This window comes from Tympanuchus pallidicinctus, unplaced genomic scaffold (assembly GCF_026119805.1).
Source record: "Tympanuchus pallidicinctus isolate F22 unplaced genomic scaffold, pur_lepc_1.0 scaffold22, whole genome shotgun sequence".
Taxonomy (NCBI): Eukaryota; Metazoa; Chordata; class Aves; order Galliformes; family Phasianidae; genus Tympanuchus; species Tympanuchus pallidicinctus.
The window spans coordinates 12314856-12331924 of NW_026294739.1; the positions used below are offsets into that span (position 1 = coordinate 12314856).

At 38.6% G+C, this 17069-nt stretch overlaps 1 protein-coding gene across 7 annotated transcripts in view; it reads right to left on the reverse strand.

Moving 5' to 3' along the window:
• Positions 1–218: 218 nt before the first annotated feature.
• The window catches only part of OPA1 (OPA1 mitochondrial dynamin like GTPase), a 49980-nt gene continuing 33129 nt past the window's right edge, over positions 219–17069 (reverse strand). For 4 of the 7 annotated variants that reach the window (XM_052686997.1, XM_052686994.1, XM_052686995.1 and 1 more), the window contains 2 exons: positions 2639–2715; positions 219–2141 (listed from right to left, as the gene is read on the reverse strand). In XM_052686997.1, coding sequence (XP_052542957.1) covers positions 2651–2715 — 65 coding nt within the window. In that variant the 3' untranslated portion in view covers positions 219–2141; positions 2639–2650. Of the gene's footprint in view, positions 2142–2624; positions 2716–17069 lie in introns of all 7 variants that reach the window. The other 3 variants (XM_052686991.1, XM_052686993.1, XM_052686992.1) reach the window with 3 other exon arrangements.

Here is a 17069-nt window from a genome sequence, read left to right on the forward strand (position 1 = left end):
TAAATGACTCACGGGGTTCTGGGTCAAACTCGCAGACCCCTTACTTCAACATTCCTCAGTGGTAATCATTATTTCATGTTCTGAAATAAAACACTTAATATAATTATCACTAACTCGGCGCTAACACAACGCTTCTGACTCAGATGTTTCAGTACCATAACAATATACTTCTTCACAGTTTAACAAATGAGAAAAAGAAAGCCCAAATGACTCTTAGGTACAATAGCACTGTGTTCAAAATCCACATTTTATTTTTCCTTCAGTTACATTTTTACTCAATAAATACCTAGTTTCCATGGAATACATCATGCTAAGTCTTAGATGAGCAGCACAGAGGTTGGAACTAGAACTACAGGAACATCACACTGAGAGATGAATACTGGACCACTGGATGTAATATTTTGCAACATTTACATTACACAGAATTTTCTGACAGTGATCTCTTGACGTAAATGCAAAAGTTTTGTGTATTTTTTTTTTATACAAAGAGGAATTTAATGCAAGTACAGACTTATTTCAATTGCTGTACAGCCTATGGAATCTTCTTTCAGAACTGCAAATATACATCTCCAAAGTTATTGTCAGAGAATGATGATCATAGAAGCCTTTTTTCATTTTTTCATTCTTAAAAACTCATTTACAGAAAAGCAGTTTTAAACAACAACAAAAAGAGTCCCCAAGCAGTAAGAGACCTTGCAGTATCTAACTTCTCAACTTTTTATGAATACCTCTATGTTAAGTTTTCATACAATAGCCTAAGTACTTAATTATCTGAATATCCGAGAACACCTTACCTAAATTTCTATTGTTTTCACTGTGAGCAAACAGGCACAGTAACTGTTATGACAGAGTCAGGCTCCTCTCTTCCAATTGCCAGGAGGTCAGAAATCAATTGCCTTTTCCAAAAAGGAAAATAAACCTACACCAATTTTTTCAACCTTCATAATGAGACAACTCCAAAACAAACTGTGTGAAGCCTAATGCCTTCTTCCACAGATCTATTCAGAAGTGTACTCAGATCATCTGTTGCGAAGTGTGGGCAGAAAAATACAGTGATTAATCACCAGGCACCTATGATACAGAGCTTATATCACACTTACATTTGTCAGAAGTGACTAAAATGCAGGAGAAGAATGACTGTACTTAGTTTTTATTTTTACTGTATTGCACTGCAGACACCATGTGGTTACGGAGGGACTTTGTGCGCAGCATTCGTATCAAAGCGATTTTGGTCTTACAGCAGCTGTTAGAAACATGAAAGTAATTATAGTTTTGCTTTTTTACTTGAAAAGGTTGGACTTGTTGGAATTGTAAAGGCTTCCTTTCTCTATTTTACACAATCAGTTTACTTTGTGCCTACTGAAAAGGGAAGATTTAGAAAGGAAACCAGTCTGTGCAATGGCGGAAATGAAATGTAATCGGCCATGATTCCAAGGAACAACAACAATTAGGAAAGAACTGGTAAAAAAAAAGCCCCCATTGGTATCATTTCCTGAGCCAAACCTTTTAAGGTGTCAGTGAACAGCAGTCTGCACTTTCACCTGAAAGCACTGGAATTCCTTGAAAGTCTCTCAAGAGTTTTGAGTTTAACAAAATTCACAATTTCCCCTCAATATCTCAACACCATGCTTAAAATCTGTACCAGAGTGATCAGAGACTGTTTCAGTAACAGAGCATAACTGAGAAATGGCATGACTTTGAAGGGTGTTTTAATGTACACACAAATACAAAATCTTCATGTCAAACTTTTAAGAGCATTTACAGCCAAGAAACCGAAACAGATAAAATCCCTTTATGAATCCGATCCAGCTCCACTGTACAAGACAGGTGACAACAACAAAAGCATTTTTTCCTATCAGGAAAAAAGAACTCTTAAATGAAGAACTCTGGCAAGCTCCCAGGCTATCTCATCAAGACACAAATCAGGCTCTTCTGTCACATACAAGTAGCTTCAAAAATTAAAAAAAGCAGGCCGGTTTTGATTGAGTTTCTCAATCCCAGGAGACATTTTCTTTTTTCTCTAATGTTTCACAATGCTTCCCCAAAAGGTCAGATACAGAATGGGACACGAAAGCACTTTTGTTCAGTCTTCTTTGTGCATGGTATCCTCGAAAGGTCTGCATTCCTGTGTTAAGTTGCTGCTGAAATAAAGAGGAGATTTTTTAAATCATGTAAATATATCAGAGCCCTTAGGCCTTTGTTTTCAAGAAATAATACTGAGATACGAAATTTAGGAGTGATCTAAGTGCATATGATTTTTACTTACAATATATAATGCCTATAAAGAAAAGATTTCAAAACGCTTTGCAAGCAAGAAAATTGCAGCCTTAATTTTCATTCCAGTTCGTTACAGACTGTCTCTTAACACAGAAAGAAACAGTGAACCAAGAGTAACCAAATCTGAACAACTAGCCATTAATTGTATTCCTACTAAGTTCAGCTTTTATGCTACAAGCAGATATGAAAGTACAGTTTTACATGTTAGAAGCAAGCAGCAGCAGCTGCCAGGCATTGGAACAGAATAAAAAGGAATTTTCACAAAGTCTGTGTGCAAATACATCCAAGAGACATGAATAATTATTTTATACTGAACTGTGAAAAAATTGCCATAATTCTTTTATCACCTGCACACCATTACCTGCTTGACAACCTATTTTTCTTGATGGAGGGCTTCTATGAAGGCTTCAAGTTTTTCCTGGATTTCCCGAACTTTTTCTGGAGGAATTAAAGAGATGGCAATTAAAACATCTAACTACTTCAATTTCTCCACATCAGAAGAAAAGAAAGAGTCCACTTTGAAGAACTGCTGCAAACACAATTCACGATTATCACACTTTATTAATAAATTCTATAATTTCCCAAAGCAGCCTTACAGTAGAAAAGAAATCCCATACTTGTATTTCAAAAAACTGAGGCTTCCATGAGGTCATGCACAGCACAACTGCCCTACACCTGCTATGCTGTGGAGAATAGGGACAGTTCCCTAAGCAAGTGTCTCAAATGCCACTAATCATTCTAAGAGTTAGAAGCCAGTGACCTTCCATCAGGCAGAATTTCAGGGAAGCAAACATCCACATTCAACACCCCTCTACACAAGGGAGGCACGCACAGTATTACGAATGTTTAAGGCTTACACTGCCTTGCATTTGGGCAGTAACGAGAAGGATGTGGGCAGAGCCTCATTTTATATAAAACAATACAGCTGGGGGCTTCCTTCTTTACAAAAGCATGACTAGAACACAATTTCAAACAGCACTAGTAAAAAGGCAACGGGGATTGGGAAAAATACAGTTTTAGGCATTCTCACCAACTCTTCTCCCAGTCCCATTCGATACTTGTTACCATATAACCTATTTGATTTATTAAGCAGCTTATGGAGCAGGATTTAGAACCTAGCAGGAATTGAAAGCCTGCAAGCTTTCCTGCTTCCCTCTCACCACGTCCTCACTGAAGCTTCTTCTGCGTGTGATCATAGCCATGATAAAAGCACAGGTCAAGAGCCCGAGGGAAGCAGTGGGAAGTGCTATGATACACAGAAAAGGTAGAGAGAAGAAACACGTAAGAAATGTTTCCCCTCCATAAAACAAAAATACTACTGGATGAGAGCTGCAAGTTTCATTGAGATAAAAGTTTTGAGTTTTTCTTTCTTCCTTTTATAAACCTTTTATATATTCTTTATATATTAATCTATATTCATTATATATTAATGTTTTCTTCTCTTTATCAATACCATAGTTGTAAATGGGCTTTGCTGAGCTGAAGTAACAGCAAAACAGAAAGGAAACAGTTGGCATCCTTTAAAACAGGATACATAAACATTGGGGGGGAGGGGAGGGAAGCATGAACAACAGGACCTCAAAGAGGAATGCAATAGCAACGTACCCAAGGTAACTGAAAGTTTCATCTAGTAACCCAGTCACAATCCCACAGATAATGCTGAACCCATTTTAGAGGAGTAAAAATGGCAAAACTCAACAAAATCCCATAGCCCTGATATTGTAGAAGTGGAGAATTTTAATTGTTATTTGAAGTAAAAGAAGGAAAACAGCCTGCAAGGGAATGAAGAGGCCTTGGACTTCCACCTTTAAAGTACAGTATTTAGGTGATGAAGGGCAAATCCCTTCTCTCCTACTCTCAGCACTTCAGTGTCCCCTTCCCCAGCACTTCTTATCTTCTACCACAGAGCACCTGCTGGCTTCAGTATTAAATGAAGATTACATACGAGGCTGAAAGCTGTATGTTTGGAATTTGTGGAACAGCAGTAGCTGATTTTTACTAGAAAAAAGAAGTCTTGATTCAGTTCAGCTAACATAACTTTTGAATGCTGACAATGAAAAAATAAAAGTCCCATGATCACTGCATCCCTATGAAGTTAATGTGAAGAATTGCTTTATTCTCAAAGTAGAAAAGTGGGTATTTTTCTTTTACATGTCAGTGTGTAAACCTATTCTGCAACAAAGCCAACAACACTACTTAGCCAGCTACGTAGCACAGCTCACAATATGGATGCTCTGCCATTGCTTATAAAATTAGCATTAAAAAAAAAAGCATCCTTTGACTTTGGACAGAGTCAACCCAATTTTGAACGTTATTAATCCTGCATCTCCCTCTCCAAAACTGAGCAGCAGTTCCCAGTGGTAACTGGAGATCAGCTCTCATTAGATTAGTGCTCTTAATAGCTTTGATACTATATGTATAAACTGATACATTTCTTTCCAAATATGCTTTTTACATTGATCAAGCCATCGGCTTTATGAAAGCAAAGAGATTTAGCAGTATTAAATGCAAATATTTTCCCTACTCAACTGCTCGCTCATGTCGTATTAAAGTCTTGAAAATTAATGGCATCAGCAAAAATCTGTACTTATATCACCTTTAAAAAGGGTTTGTGCCAACAAAAGCTATTTTAATTTTCTGATTAGGGCATATTAAAATAACAGGATACCAAATATTTATTCCACCAAAATGCACTGAATCAGCTGCGTTTGTTCAGGGAACAGACACACTAAAACTGCCTCCATATTACAGGTACTTTATTAGTTTTTATACTTGGACAGAATTGAAATGATTGCTTAACTGTAATAATTATGAAGTCTCGAGGTAATTCAATACTTTGAAAAAACATGTCAGCTATTCTTAAGAAAGAGCAGTTACAATGACTGCCAAATAGCAGCAGTTCCTCATGCTCTGCCTTGTACTCCTAGCAGCAGCAGGCCTCCTGCAGCAGCAGCAGCACCAAGAAACAGATTGCTCGTCCACTTATTTTTAAAATAGGGGAATAGCAGAGTTATGCACTGACAGTACACACCTTAATACATCAGTACACATAAAGTGTGGCAGTCTTCTGAAGAGTAGAAGTGGAGTGTCTGCAGTTCTGGGTAGTGGTCAATAGGCTCACCAGCACCATGTGAGGCCAAACGCCTCTATTTAAAGAAGCTTTTGAATGCAATTCACTTCTCTGTGAAATAGAGAAACTGCATACCCAAATTTGCATCATTTTCATTGACAACTTGATAAAAATGTTACTGGCTTAAGCCTTCCTGAAAACAAAACATGCTCCAATTTACAGGAGTATGAACACATCAAACCCAGAATATCACTTGGGTTTCAGACACAAACACTGCACAAGGAAGTTAAAAGACAGACTAAGTGATGTATTGCTTCTTCCATGTATTGTGATACTTTTTCCATGAAGAAGTAAACCTTGGATTAAAAACATTCAGTTGCTGCCAAACGATTTCTGTATCATTCTCAATTACCCCAGTACCTTTACACAACACTCCAGTAGGCTGGAAGGAACTACTGTCTTACTATATGGTGCTTCACAAGTTTAAATATGTGCTATTGCTTATTGTTACCCATAGCACCTAGAAAGAGCACAATGTCTTTGACAATGTCAAAGCAGAGCTGAAGTTGCCACCTGTTAAAAAAGTGATCCGAAAATCAAACGGCATCAACAAAGATCAACTGTAACTGAACGTGTTTCCATCTTCAGAGCAATGAAAATCACAGGCCTAGGGGCAATGAATGGCTGTCCTACTTCCCATTTACTCTGTGTTTACCTAAAAGATAAGCTGGTTCATACATCAACTCCTTATGCCTCTTGATCTGGTCATGAATATTCCCATAATCCTATCACCATATCCCATAAAACTTCACTGACAGAATGAGGAAATTCTTTCCTCGGATGTCATGAGATCCTCATTCATGCTCAGTCTATCCTTATCTCCATATGAAACGATATTGTTACCCATTCATTTTCTTTTCATTAATCCTGTGATACTAGATCTGAAAGGCTTGAACCCAGACTAATTGGTCTGTAATTAGGATTTGGATATGCTGTGAACACAAGAAAACCCACACTCACAGACAGAGTTCGCTTTTCATAATATTATAAGCTCCTAAGAAGAAAACCTCTTCAAATATTCATTCTTACAGGGACTGCAAGGTCACTGATGGCAGCCTGTTATAACTGAGATTATCTACCAATTAACAGTGCAGAGGTCAGGAAATCACTTCTAACACAAGCTGAAACAGCTAAAATAGTGTATCTATCAAACAAAGCTCTAAAGAGAAGGCCAAGTAATCTTATAATAATATTAAAGAAATTATGAAAGTAAAGTATGTTACCAATTTATTCCAACAGGGCTTTAAGTAGCAAGAAAAAAAATATAGTTTCCAAGTGCATTAATTGGTTTAATGAGAGATGCAACCTCTCTCCACAGGACTGGTCTTGATTATGCTTCTAAAGGTAAACAAATTTTCAGATATTCAAAACACACATACCTAGATGTAAATAAGAAATGGGTTTAGCATAGAATTCTTAAAGAAAAATCATGTCTCCCTGCACTACTGCTTGGAGGAAGCTGTGCGAGTATTTTATCAGATGAAGCAAAACAAAAAGCTTCCCTGTTCCCTGTTTACAAGTTGCCCATATGGCATCAATTTCCAGTTGCAGCATAATGAAAAATAGTAAACTCTTTCTGGACAGAGATCCATCTTCATTTTATATTTCAGTGCAGCATATGATAGCATGAAAAAGCGTGATAATATTTGCTAATGCCTCACTGTAAATCCTCCCGTTCTACAGCTAAGCGATTTCTACCTCCAACTACTTTTACGTGGCTTTGATGTTATGCTTTGGGTTTTGGTTACAGTTCAGTTGTTGTTGGTTTTAAAAAAAAAAAAAAAAAAAAAAAAAAAAATCCAATCTTTCTTTCTTAATCCCTTTGTTGCCTATGAACATTGCTACTGCTTGCTATGCTACTTCTGTGTTATGGTTAATTAACCATAAAGGCAGAAATCTAGAATTTACTGCTGTGAATGCATCATCTTTCCTCTGGCAAAAAGGAAAGCCCGATCTGTAGTCAGATTTCACCACAATGCCCAGAAGCAACTGTTAAAAACTGGAAACACGGATCCACAGTTTCCTACTGAAAGCCGAATTCCAGCTCAGGGCTACCTCAGTCACAGATCCCACACGTGTTCTCAACCCCCTGTGCACGGCCAGGTGGAGAATTAGAAAAAAACCTCCTCAAAGTTCAGCTTTTCGCACCGCATTCCTGAATTTTCTGAAGGCCAGGCAAAAGCGACACTTGTTGTTGAAACAGTAAGAGGCAACGCACTAAAAGCCACTCTAAAAATGCCCCAGAAAGCAGACTTCCACCCTGCTACAGGACCTGCATCTACAGGACCTGCATCTACAGGACCTGCATCTACACGCTTTCTCTTGTCTCACAACCGCAGCCTATCAGCTCCTATCATTCACCCATCGTTGCAGGGTCACGTCCTGCTCAAGTTTACAAAATCCTTTGGAACTACCCATCACATTTTTTTGCTGGTTTCCTCTCGTTTGCATGCTGTGTTTTCCTCTGGATGAGGACAAGGGGAGAGCTAAAATTTTAAGAGGGGAAAAAAGAAAAAAAAAAAAAGGCAAAGCCACCCAGGCTGCCCTTAAAGAGAGAGAACATCATTTATCAGCTGCAAAGACAGATTTATAAGTAGAGGGCCCCCTCTGTTCCTTTAAGGCTGCAAAACAGATGGGAAGTGAATGGACAGTCAAAGGGTCAAGAAAACACACGGGAGGTGCTGCTTGTCTGCTGTATGTATGTTCCCAGCATAAGAAAGAGGTCAAGATTGTAACTGCATGGCTGGGTGCTGGAAAGGCCTTTTCTTTAAGCTGTTATAAAGACAAACACTGTTCCTCATCCTGCTGTCAAACTGTTATAAATATTGGTTTGTCAGGAGTTTCAGCATCTACTTTTTTTTATAAAGAGGCTGAGCAGGAGGATGAATCACACAAATGATTCTTAAACAAGTAGCTCATTAATGTGATAAAGCACTGCAAAACTTTGAGAAATTTAAATGGGATTTATATAGTAAGTAGCTGATACAGTAAACCCACCAATCAATAAACATACCCAACTTTCAAAATGCAAACTTGCAGAAAACAGCCAGCATAGCCTTCAGTTACAAGTGGTTAGACTGAATGAAGGTGTGAATCAATGCTTTCCTTTATGATGACAATGTCTCCTATACCTGCTGCAATGACTGAATTTACAGAAAACTTAATTGAATTATTTCCATACATTCCGATTTTAAACTATCCCCAGTGGAATGGGATAATTCAGATGCAAAAACTTCCTAAATATGTTTCTAAATCCCCAGGAATAGCTCTACCTTTATATTCAGAGATGCTTACGACTTTTCTGCTTGCCTTAAATCCCACTGCCATCCTGACACCACAGGCATTTTAATCTGTGCAACATCTACAATCAGTGTACTCCAGTTATCAGCCCCAGAGAGTCAAGGAGGAGGACAGGAACACATTCTAACTACTGAAGAGTGCACAGGTGAGATGCTTTCATTAATAAATTGAGCCAATCATTTCAATGTTCTTTCAGAGATACTCATTTTAAAAGCTAGAACATGAGAATTCACTAGACTTACTCTTTCAGTACCAATATTAAGATCTCCAGGAGACAGTCAGAACATCAGCTCCACAGATACGACTATCTGTAGCAGACCTGGCTGAAAGTCTCCTTCAGTGTGTCATCAGCATGAGAAAACAAAAGGGAAACTGCTTTCTACAAAGATATTCAGAGGGAAAATTGTTCTTTCCCCTCTTGCAGCTGCTAGAGCAGGAAAAGATTGGCTAGACTGGGTATTTAGTCTGCTCTAATAAAATCTTAGCCCTGGGTCATTATAGAAGGGAAAAAAATAAATATCGAAGTTGTCATCACTGAAGTTGCTCCCATTGCAAGTGTTAATACTGCATCCTGCTTATTGTACCTGAACAAAGCTATCAGCTACCTGTGGAAAAGAGGATCACTAAGATCAGACTAAAGGGAACCAGATGGCAGCAAAAGAGAACTTAATCTAAAGACCCTTCAGCTATTTTTACAAGGTACTGAGCATCGCCACGTTACTGCAGCATTACTAATAATACCTTTAAGCATCAGAAACAGAAATTGTGTCGTGCTGATGAAACTGTGGGTTACTCATCAATCAGTGTCCTGACCAACAGCTGCCCCAGATCCACAAGTGAGACCTCTGCAGCTTAGTGAAACAGCAGCAGCAACACACCTCCCCTGCCTCAGCCAAACGGAACAGAAGCTCACTGTGTTTCTTGGAGCAATCCCCAGGGCTCTTCAGATTGGTGAGCATGAAGTCCTCCTGTGCTTGGCAGGGGCAGGAACACATGAAACTGAGGTACGTGGACGAAGCAGAAGTGACAACTACGTAGACTTCTGACTTTGTGTGTTTCTACAAGTTATTACATGCAAGTCCCACTTGTCTACAGAACATAAACTAAATATTTCCAAAGCATGATGTAAGGTCAGACTAGTATACATTTATGTATTGTCATTAACATGAGCTTAGTGTACAAAATGAAGCTTAATAAAGGTAATAATCAAGTTTATGAGAGGCACGATGTCTGCAACAGCAAGGTAAGACTTGGGTTCCTTCCAGTCTCCTGTCTCTACACTGGATTTTTAATTAAAACAGTACTCATAATTCAGTCTTTCAACAGAATTTAGTTTTGCTGCTTGGTGGACAGCTAGAAGGAACTTAATAGCTGAATGACAAAGAAACCTCATAAAACAGACTCACATCTTGAATCAGACTTAGAGTTTTCATTTCAAAATAAAACTCCGACTTTGAATGAATCCAAATACAATGACACTCATTATTTGGGGTGGAAATGGCAAAAAGTAGAAAAGAAAGGCAGATCAGAAATATTACCCAATGACTCATCCAGTAAAAAAGTGTAAAAAAGTTTGCTTTTTTCCAGTTGGTGCAGAAAGACACGTACAGCTCTATAACTTACAGAACTAAGTTACTTACATGAAGGTTACCATTGAGTTTAGCTATAAAACTTTAACAGCATGAACAACTGGTATATGTTGGTTCTCCACCCAAAGTAAAATTAACCAGTAGTTAGCTAGATAGTGATCTAGTATGCTATCAGGAATATTTATGTGAAATTCTAATAAATAAATATGGGAAAATGTGATAATTTTTAGATCCTAGTAACATCTAATTTCAGTTTTGATAGTCAGAAACTTTAAGTGAGCTTTAAGGGAAAAGCAGGTTGTTCAGTTATTATTTTATTATTTTGTCACAATCACTATCAGAAAATATTTCCATTTCTTTGAGCTTTTGTATAGACTTCCACGTTAGAAGCAAAGCACAATGTACAACAGCACGAAAAGTCATTGCATTGATTTCCCTAGCTTTCAGAGATGTGAATGCTATACTCTACAGTTACATACTCATACCAAACACACACCTACAGAGCTTAGTTTGAAATTCTGCATTTATACAAATAACAATCTCCCCACAATAAGTACTTACAACTTGATTAATAGCTACTCTCAAACAGCCAGCATGAAAAAGAAAATATCAACCAATTACGTGTCTTGATCCTTGCATCACTAAGGGCATTTTAGGAAAAAAAATTAAATTTGGCATACAAGAGAATGACCCTCAAGTACAAGAGGCATGGGTTGAGGCACAGGTCTAGATCAGCAGGCATTAAATGTGTCATTACTCATGTAGCAGTTTATCATTATTTTTCAATGTCAGCTTTAAGTGATAGGCTTCACTTAGTCAGTGACAAATGCGCTGAACTTTTTAAGGATCTGTTTTAGAACCTGGACACCAGAGCCTAACTCTTCATCAATAACTTTAAGAAATCACAGCAGACAGACCTTGGTCATCTGGGATTCTTAAGTAAAGTAAACCATCACTCCATCACAGGAGGCTTACAAGTGATGGATGTTCTCCCTGGAGGATTATTTCCCTCTCTGAGAAGATGCAGCTTTTTAAAGCACTTTCTGCTGTGATACAAAGCAGGAACTACCTTATCTGCATTTTGACAGAGACCATCCTACACATTCTTCTGGTTTTAATTCTTTGGTCTCATGCAGCTGCCCCAGAACTCAAAGGAAAAAAAGAACTGAAACACATTGCTAAAAATAACAGGATGCATTTTAGTTGGCTTGCTACGTTCAAAGGCAGGGGAAACAGAAGACATGGATGGCCACACTGACCAAATTCCAAGCACACCACTCCTGACTATGCATCACAGAGCCCCATGTCCTATACAGGACTCAAATGGAGCATGGCAGTCCTGCTGTCACCTGTATGCTGCTAGCACCGGAACAAGCTTGAACTCATTTGACACACATGGCTCACATGAGCACTTCAATTGATTAAGATTTAGGCAGAAATGAATGTTTTCTAAGTGACAGTCTGCCTCTGACAAGATGCAGGCCATGGAGCACCCCAGTAGGAGCAGCCGGCAGGGGACTGAAGACAGCCACTACTTCGCACACGCTGGAAATGCATTTGATGACTCCCAGGGAAAAATGGCCCCTCTGTTTTTGTCTGGATAAAAGGCCACAGCACCTCCTGTGCAAGCTGCTGTCAGCTCAGGGTCAGCTCAGAACTACGTGCTTCTCACAGGCACACTGCCACAACCAGCTGAATGGAGCTGAACAAGGCTGCTGCCACTTACATGAAACATCTCACAACTATGAAGTGTCCACATTTTCTTTAAGTAGCTTCCCAAGCAACAGCTACACATCGTGGAAGAAAAGAGGGCACAAAATTACTATAATTCTGCAAATTCTTAAAAGCAACTTCTCCATATGGGCTTCCTATAACGCTGCCTTTTTTCCCCCAGGTCATTCTTTGAGAATTCCTTTTGCAGTACAAATGACATCTGCGCATTACAGTCAGCATTTTCAAAATTACACCTTTTTTCCTCTCTTTTAAACATTGAAAACTATGTTGCCTCTGAACATCCACCTCAAACACTGACGTAAGAACTACTAACAGCTTTTTGGCCTTTTGCCCTTTGGTTTCCAGGGGAAATTATCTGAGATCTGCCCATTCAGAGCAGAACCTTTCTCCTACAGCTGAGCTTTTCCCCCCATGAAACCTTTTAACCTTTTAAAAAATGTAAAGTTCATAACAACAACAACAAAAAAAAACAGAAGTAAAGGCATTAGAAAGCTAAGACAAAGCCAAGTCAAGGGCATATGTAATCAACACTGTCATGTAGGACAGAGGAAAAAAAATCAAAATACTGTTGACAGTCACCTCAAGAGACTGAAATTTAATTAGACTACAGTAATGACCACAACATAGTATTAGTTTCACACAGCATTTAGTTCTGCAGCTAACAGCAATCAAAGAAAAAAAGCCACAATCGTAGAGCAGGGCAGTGTCTGCAAAGTGCCACTCGCAGACTTCCTCAACTTTGCATAAATGTAGAACGAAAAAAGATGACTTGTATGAGCAAACTGATTTAAATCCAACAGGCACAGAGCCCACTCTGCCAAATATAATGCAGAAATCCCAGATTCCGAGTTATCAGCTTCCATATGGAAGTACCAGACAAAGTGCCAGCTTTCTAACTGCACTAGAGTTGATTACATACACATATGATATTAAATCATTTGAGCTCAAAGACAGTTTGCAAAATAGAACAGCACGGTCTAACTGCAAGGTTTATATTCAGCTATAAAGGATTCAGCAGAAGTATCTTGAGAACTTCAGGTGTTGACATTGAAGCAGTGGCTTTAGATATCTAACTCAGAAGTATTTTACTACAACACTGATTTAGTTTGTTATGTGCTTTAGTCTTAAAAATAATTAAGTTCCACAAATTATTATATTTTACAAGTTAAAAATGTATTATAGAATTCAAACAAATGGCCCCAAGCTAAGAACTGCCTTTTCTTCATGTGAGGGCTCACTACCTACAGGTTTCAAAAGGCTTTTGTGCAGAACGAAGTCTCAGCTAGCCCAGGACACCTGTACAGGTGTCAGTGTTACTGACAAATGAACTTGCAGGCTGACCCCTTCACATTCAAACCTAGTAAACTCAGGATCAAATTTCCCCAGGCTTTCTGCAGTGACTTTCCCCACATAAATGCACATGGCTTTATACATAATTCAGGTTTTCTGGTTTTTTTTTTTTTTAAAGCTTGAGAGGAAATAGGATATTGGATGATCTAGGAAATATGCTTTGCATGTACTAGCCTTCTGTGAGATTATCCTGTGCAGAAACCACATTTTCACACGAATAACTTTTTATAAGCCTTTATAACACTCATACCTTAGCTGTCTAAAAGGAATAAAGAAGAGGAAGTAAGGCAAGATAGAGCATGCATATTTTCCTAGGCTTGGTAAAATATTTTGTCTTTAGTGAAGTAAATAGCAAAGCTCCTGCTGATGGCCTGACATTAGGATTCACTGTAGGTATTCAGTATACATGCATACCACCTAGCATTGTTAAATGCCACTGTAACACTATTTGCAGCTTATCTTTAGGATACAATACTGGAAAGTCCCACTCACTTTCCCAGATGGTTGAAGCATTCAGATTGTGACAGTCAGAAGGCTTCATTACTGAACAAAATTTGCCATGCATTTGCTAATGAGGATTATCTGAGAAAAATGTCCACCTCTGACAGTACTTACAAATGTTATGTAAAATATGTAAATAAGCAAACAAAACATCAGAGAGCAGAAAACAAGAAGGAAAAAGGCTGGGCCAATGTATCTTCCCCTCAGATGAAAAAGGCTAACATCCAAGAAACAAATGCCCACTGTGTGAACAAACGCCCGCTGTGTGCGCCACATTCATGCATCAAGAACAGAGAAACGGTAACCAGAGATGGGAGGCTTGGCACCAGCTCTGCTGCCATGCTCAACTTCATCACTCCTATAAAGACCACTCATTGCCACCTTGCGTTGGAAAGTGGTAAAGCAACTTAGCTGCTGTGCAGAGTTCACACTAATGGAGTCTCCTTTGGCCTTCAACAGAACAGAAGCGAATCCAGCAGAGCAGAATTCTGAAAACAGCTGGGTAGTTCTGGGAAGCCCTTCACAGGGTGCTCAACAGCAACAAAAACAGCCATGTTAAATGGTCTACAGAAAGTTAGGTTTTATCCACCTTGTCAGTTCTGCTCTGAACTGCAGAACACTTAACTAAAATTACTACCCTGTTGTTTCTGTTAAGAATAAAACACCTATATATATATATAAATAAAGAAGACACTCTTTATTTTGAAATCAAATTTTCTGACATTTATGTTCTTTTTTCTTCCCTTGAAGAAAACACATGCCCACTATTGCAAAGCAGAAGGATATAGCTCTTCCAAACCAGCAGAGACGGTCTGATATCAGACAGAATTATGTAAGTAATCAACTGTCCTTAGCATTGCCATCAAAAAGGCCCTGAAGCTCAGGAAATGCCAGTAGTTTCACAGTTCTAACAAGTTCTGCAGGAAAAAAAAATATGTTTCAAATGTATTTAAAATTTGAAACCACTCAGTGGCAGTCTGCTCAAGTATTTAATGTCAATCACCTTGGAAAAGTTGAACAGAATATCACAGAACCATGTAACATATTCTAGCAAATATAAAATATGATGATTATAATACTGAAATATTACTCTATTTTGTTTCTTCCTGAACCACCCAGCACACAATGTGTTTAAGATACTGATTTAGCTGAGCATACAGGAAAACTCCAAGTTGTGTGTAACATAAGTTTCAAATCAAAATGCTTTGTCCTGCAGCAGTGTGCACAAGCAAGAAGCATCTGACAACTGGAAAGCAAATGCAAGTCTTGTTGTTGCTGATAAGGCCATCCAATATGTGGTTTAAGACCTGGCTGTGATTTTCAGCTGTCAGACAACTTCAGTGGAGAACTGCACCAGAGTTGTGAGGGATGCTGTGAACAGCAACATTAAACCAGGCTCCTACAATGGCTCAGTATGCCTGAAGTGCCCAACCAGATGCATAAGAGACAGAAGCTTCCTTGTTTCCACACCCACACTAAAAACCAAAAAAAAATCTCAGATGTGTTTTAAAACAAAGCAAGGAAAACGAGTAGGCTGAGGGATGCTGAGCTGGCTGCTATTTCTCACAGAAGAACATGGAGCTGTAGCAGGTAGCCAACATAATCATCATCTCATTGCTCAGAAGTCAAGAAAGGAAATGAACTATGAGGAATTATTAGTAAAAGACCAAATTAAAAACCAGAAAGAGTTGTAATACAACTGCATAAGTCCAAAATGCAGGTACAGCCCAAATACTGTGTGCAGTTCTGGTCTTTCAATTCAAAAGGGGTTTAGTGGAACTAAGAAAGGGAAAAGAGTGGCAAGGCTGATTGAAATGATGAAACAATGTCCTTGCAACGAGCAACTACACAAATGAGGATTTTTCAATTCAGGAAAAAGAAGAGCAAAAGCTGGTAGCATAAGCACGTATGAAGTCATAAGTAGCACAAAAACTGAATAGAGAAAGATTACTGAATGTTTTTCACAGTGCAAGAACTAGGGAGAACCAAATGAAACTGGCAGGTGGCTCAGAAACAAACAAAAGGAAGTACTTTTTCACACAGTGTGTAGCTAAACTCTGGAACTAATTGCCACAGGATGTTGCAGATGCCAAAGTTTATAAGAGTTCAAAAAGCAATTAGAGAAATTCACAGGAGGAGAAAGAAACCCATGAAGGGCTATTAATCACAAAGATATTACCTCAGGATTAGGAAATCTTGGAACCAGAGATTGTCTGGTCTGCTCTTTCAGCATCTAACTGCTGTATGTTTAACCTGTTCTTATTCTTTTCCTTGAGTACCCATACCTGCTCACTGCCAGGGATATTACTGGGATCCACCCATCCCAAGACTTCCAAAACCCTATTAATCCTTAAGAATACAGGGCTGAAACACCAGTCCACAGACAAAACTTGCTCAAATAAGTTCTGGGATTTGTGTAAGCTCTCATTATGAGATTGAGTCATCATGCTAGAAACAGTTTGCCATCAACCAGTATCTTGAACAAACAGTAAAACACATCCAGTGTTCAACGTTAAAGGACTGACAGATGGAAGTATGATAGGGTTGCCATATCAGAAGGAAGCATCTTAACCTCAGGTCTTTAAAGAAATTTTTGTAATTATAGTCTCCAATCAGGAAGCTGATCTTAGCCTCATATTAATGAAATTGCCCTGGAAATTAAAAGACAAGTTTGTAAGCATTGGAAGAATAATACAGTGGAACAGATTTTCAGTAAGAACAGAGTGCCCTCAAATGTTAACAGATTTAAAGACGGAGCTCAAGACAGATGAGTGAGCTGGATTGTATAAACACAGCTGCCTGCAAGAGAGGGAGAGCGAACTTCATGACACAGGAGACCATTTCCATTCCATTCCTAATTAAAGTACAAGAACTTAACAAATGTGTGTCACGGGAGTGAGGATTTTCTTTCCTTAACCACGGTTCTGATCACCACTGAATACTCTAAGAAGGAAATTACTCGTAAAGCCACCTGAGGGTACAATGCATTATGCTCTCAAAGTTTGTATCAGGAGTATAAAAAAACTGCAACACAGACATGCACTCTAGTCACCATGGGAACGGCAAAGAAATCCCTCTTCACTGTCATTTGCCCATAAAAATTATAACCACTTAGCAATAAAAGCTTGCAGAAAGTAGAGAACATTGCTGATTTGACTACAGAGCTAAGCAGTGGCAGTTTTAAAATC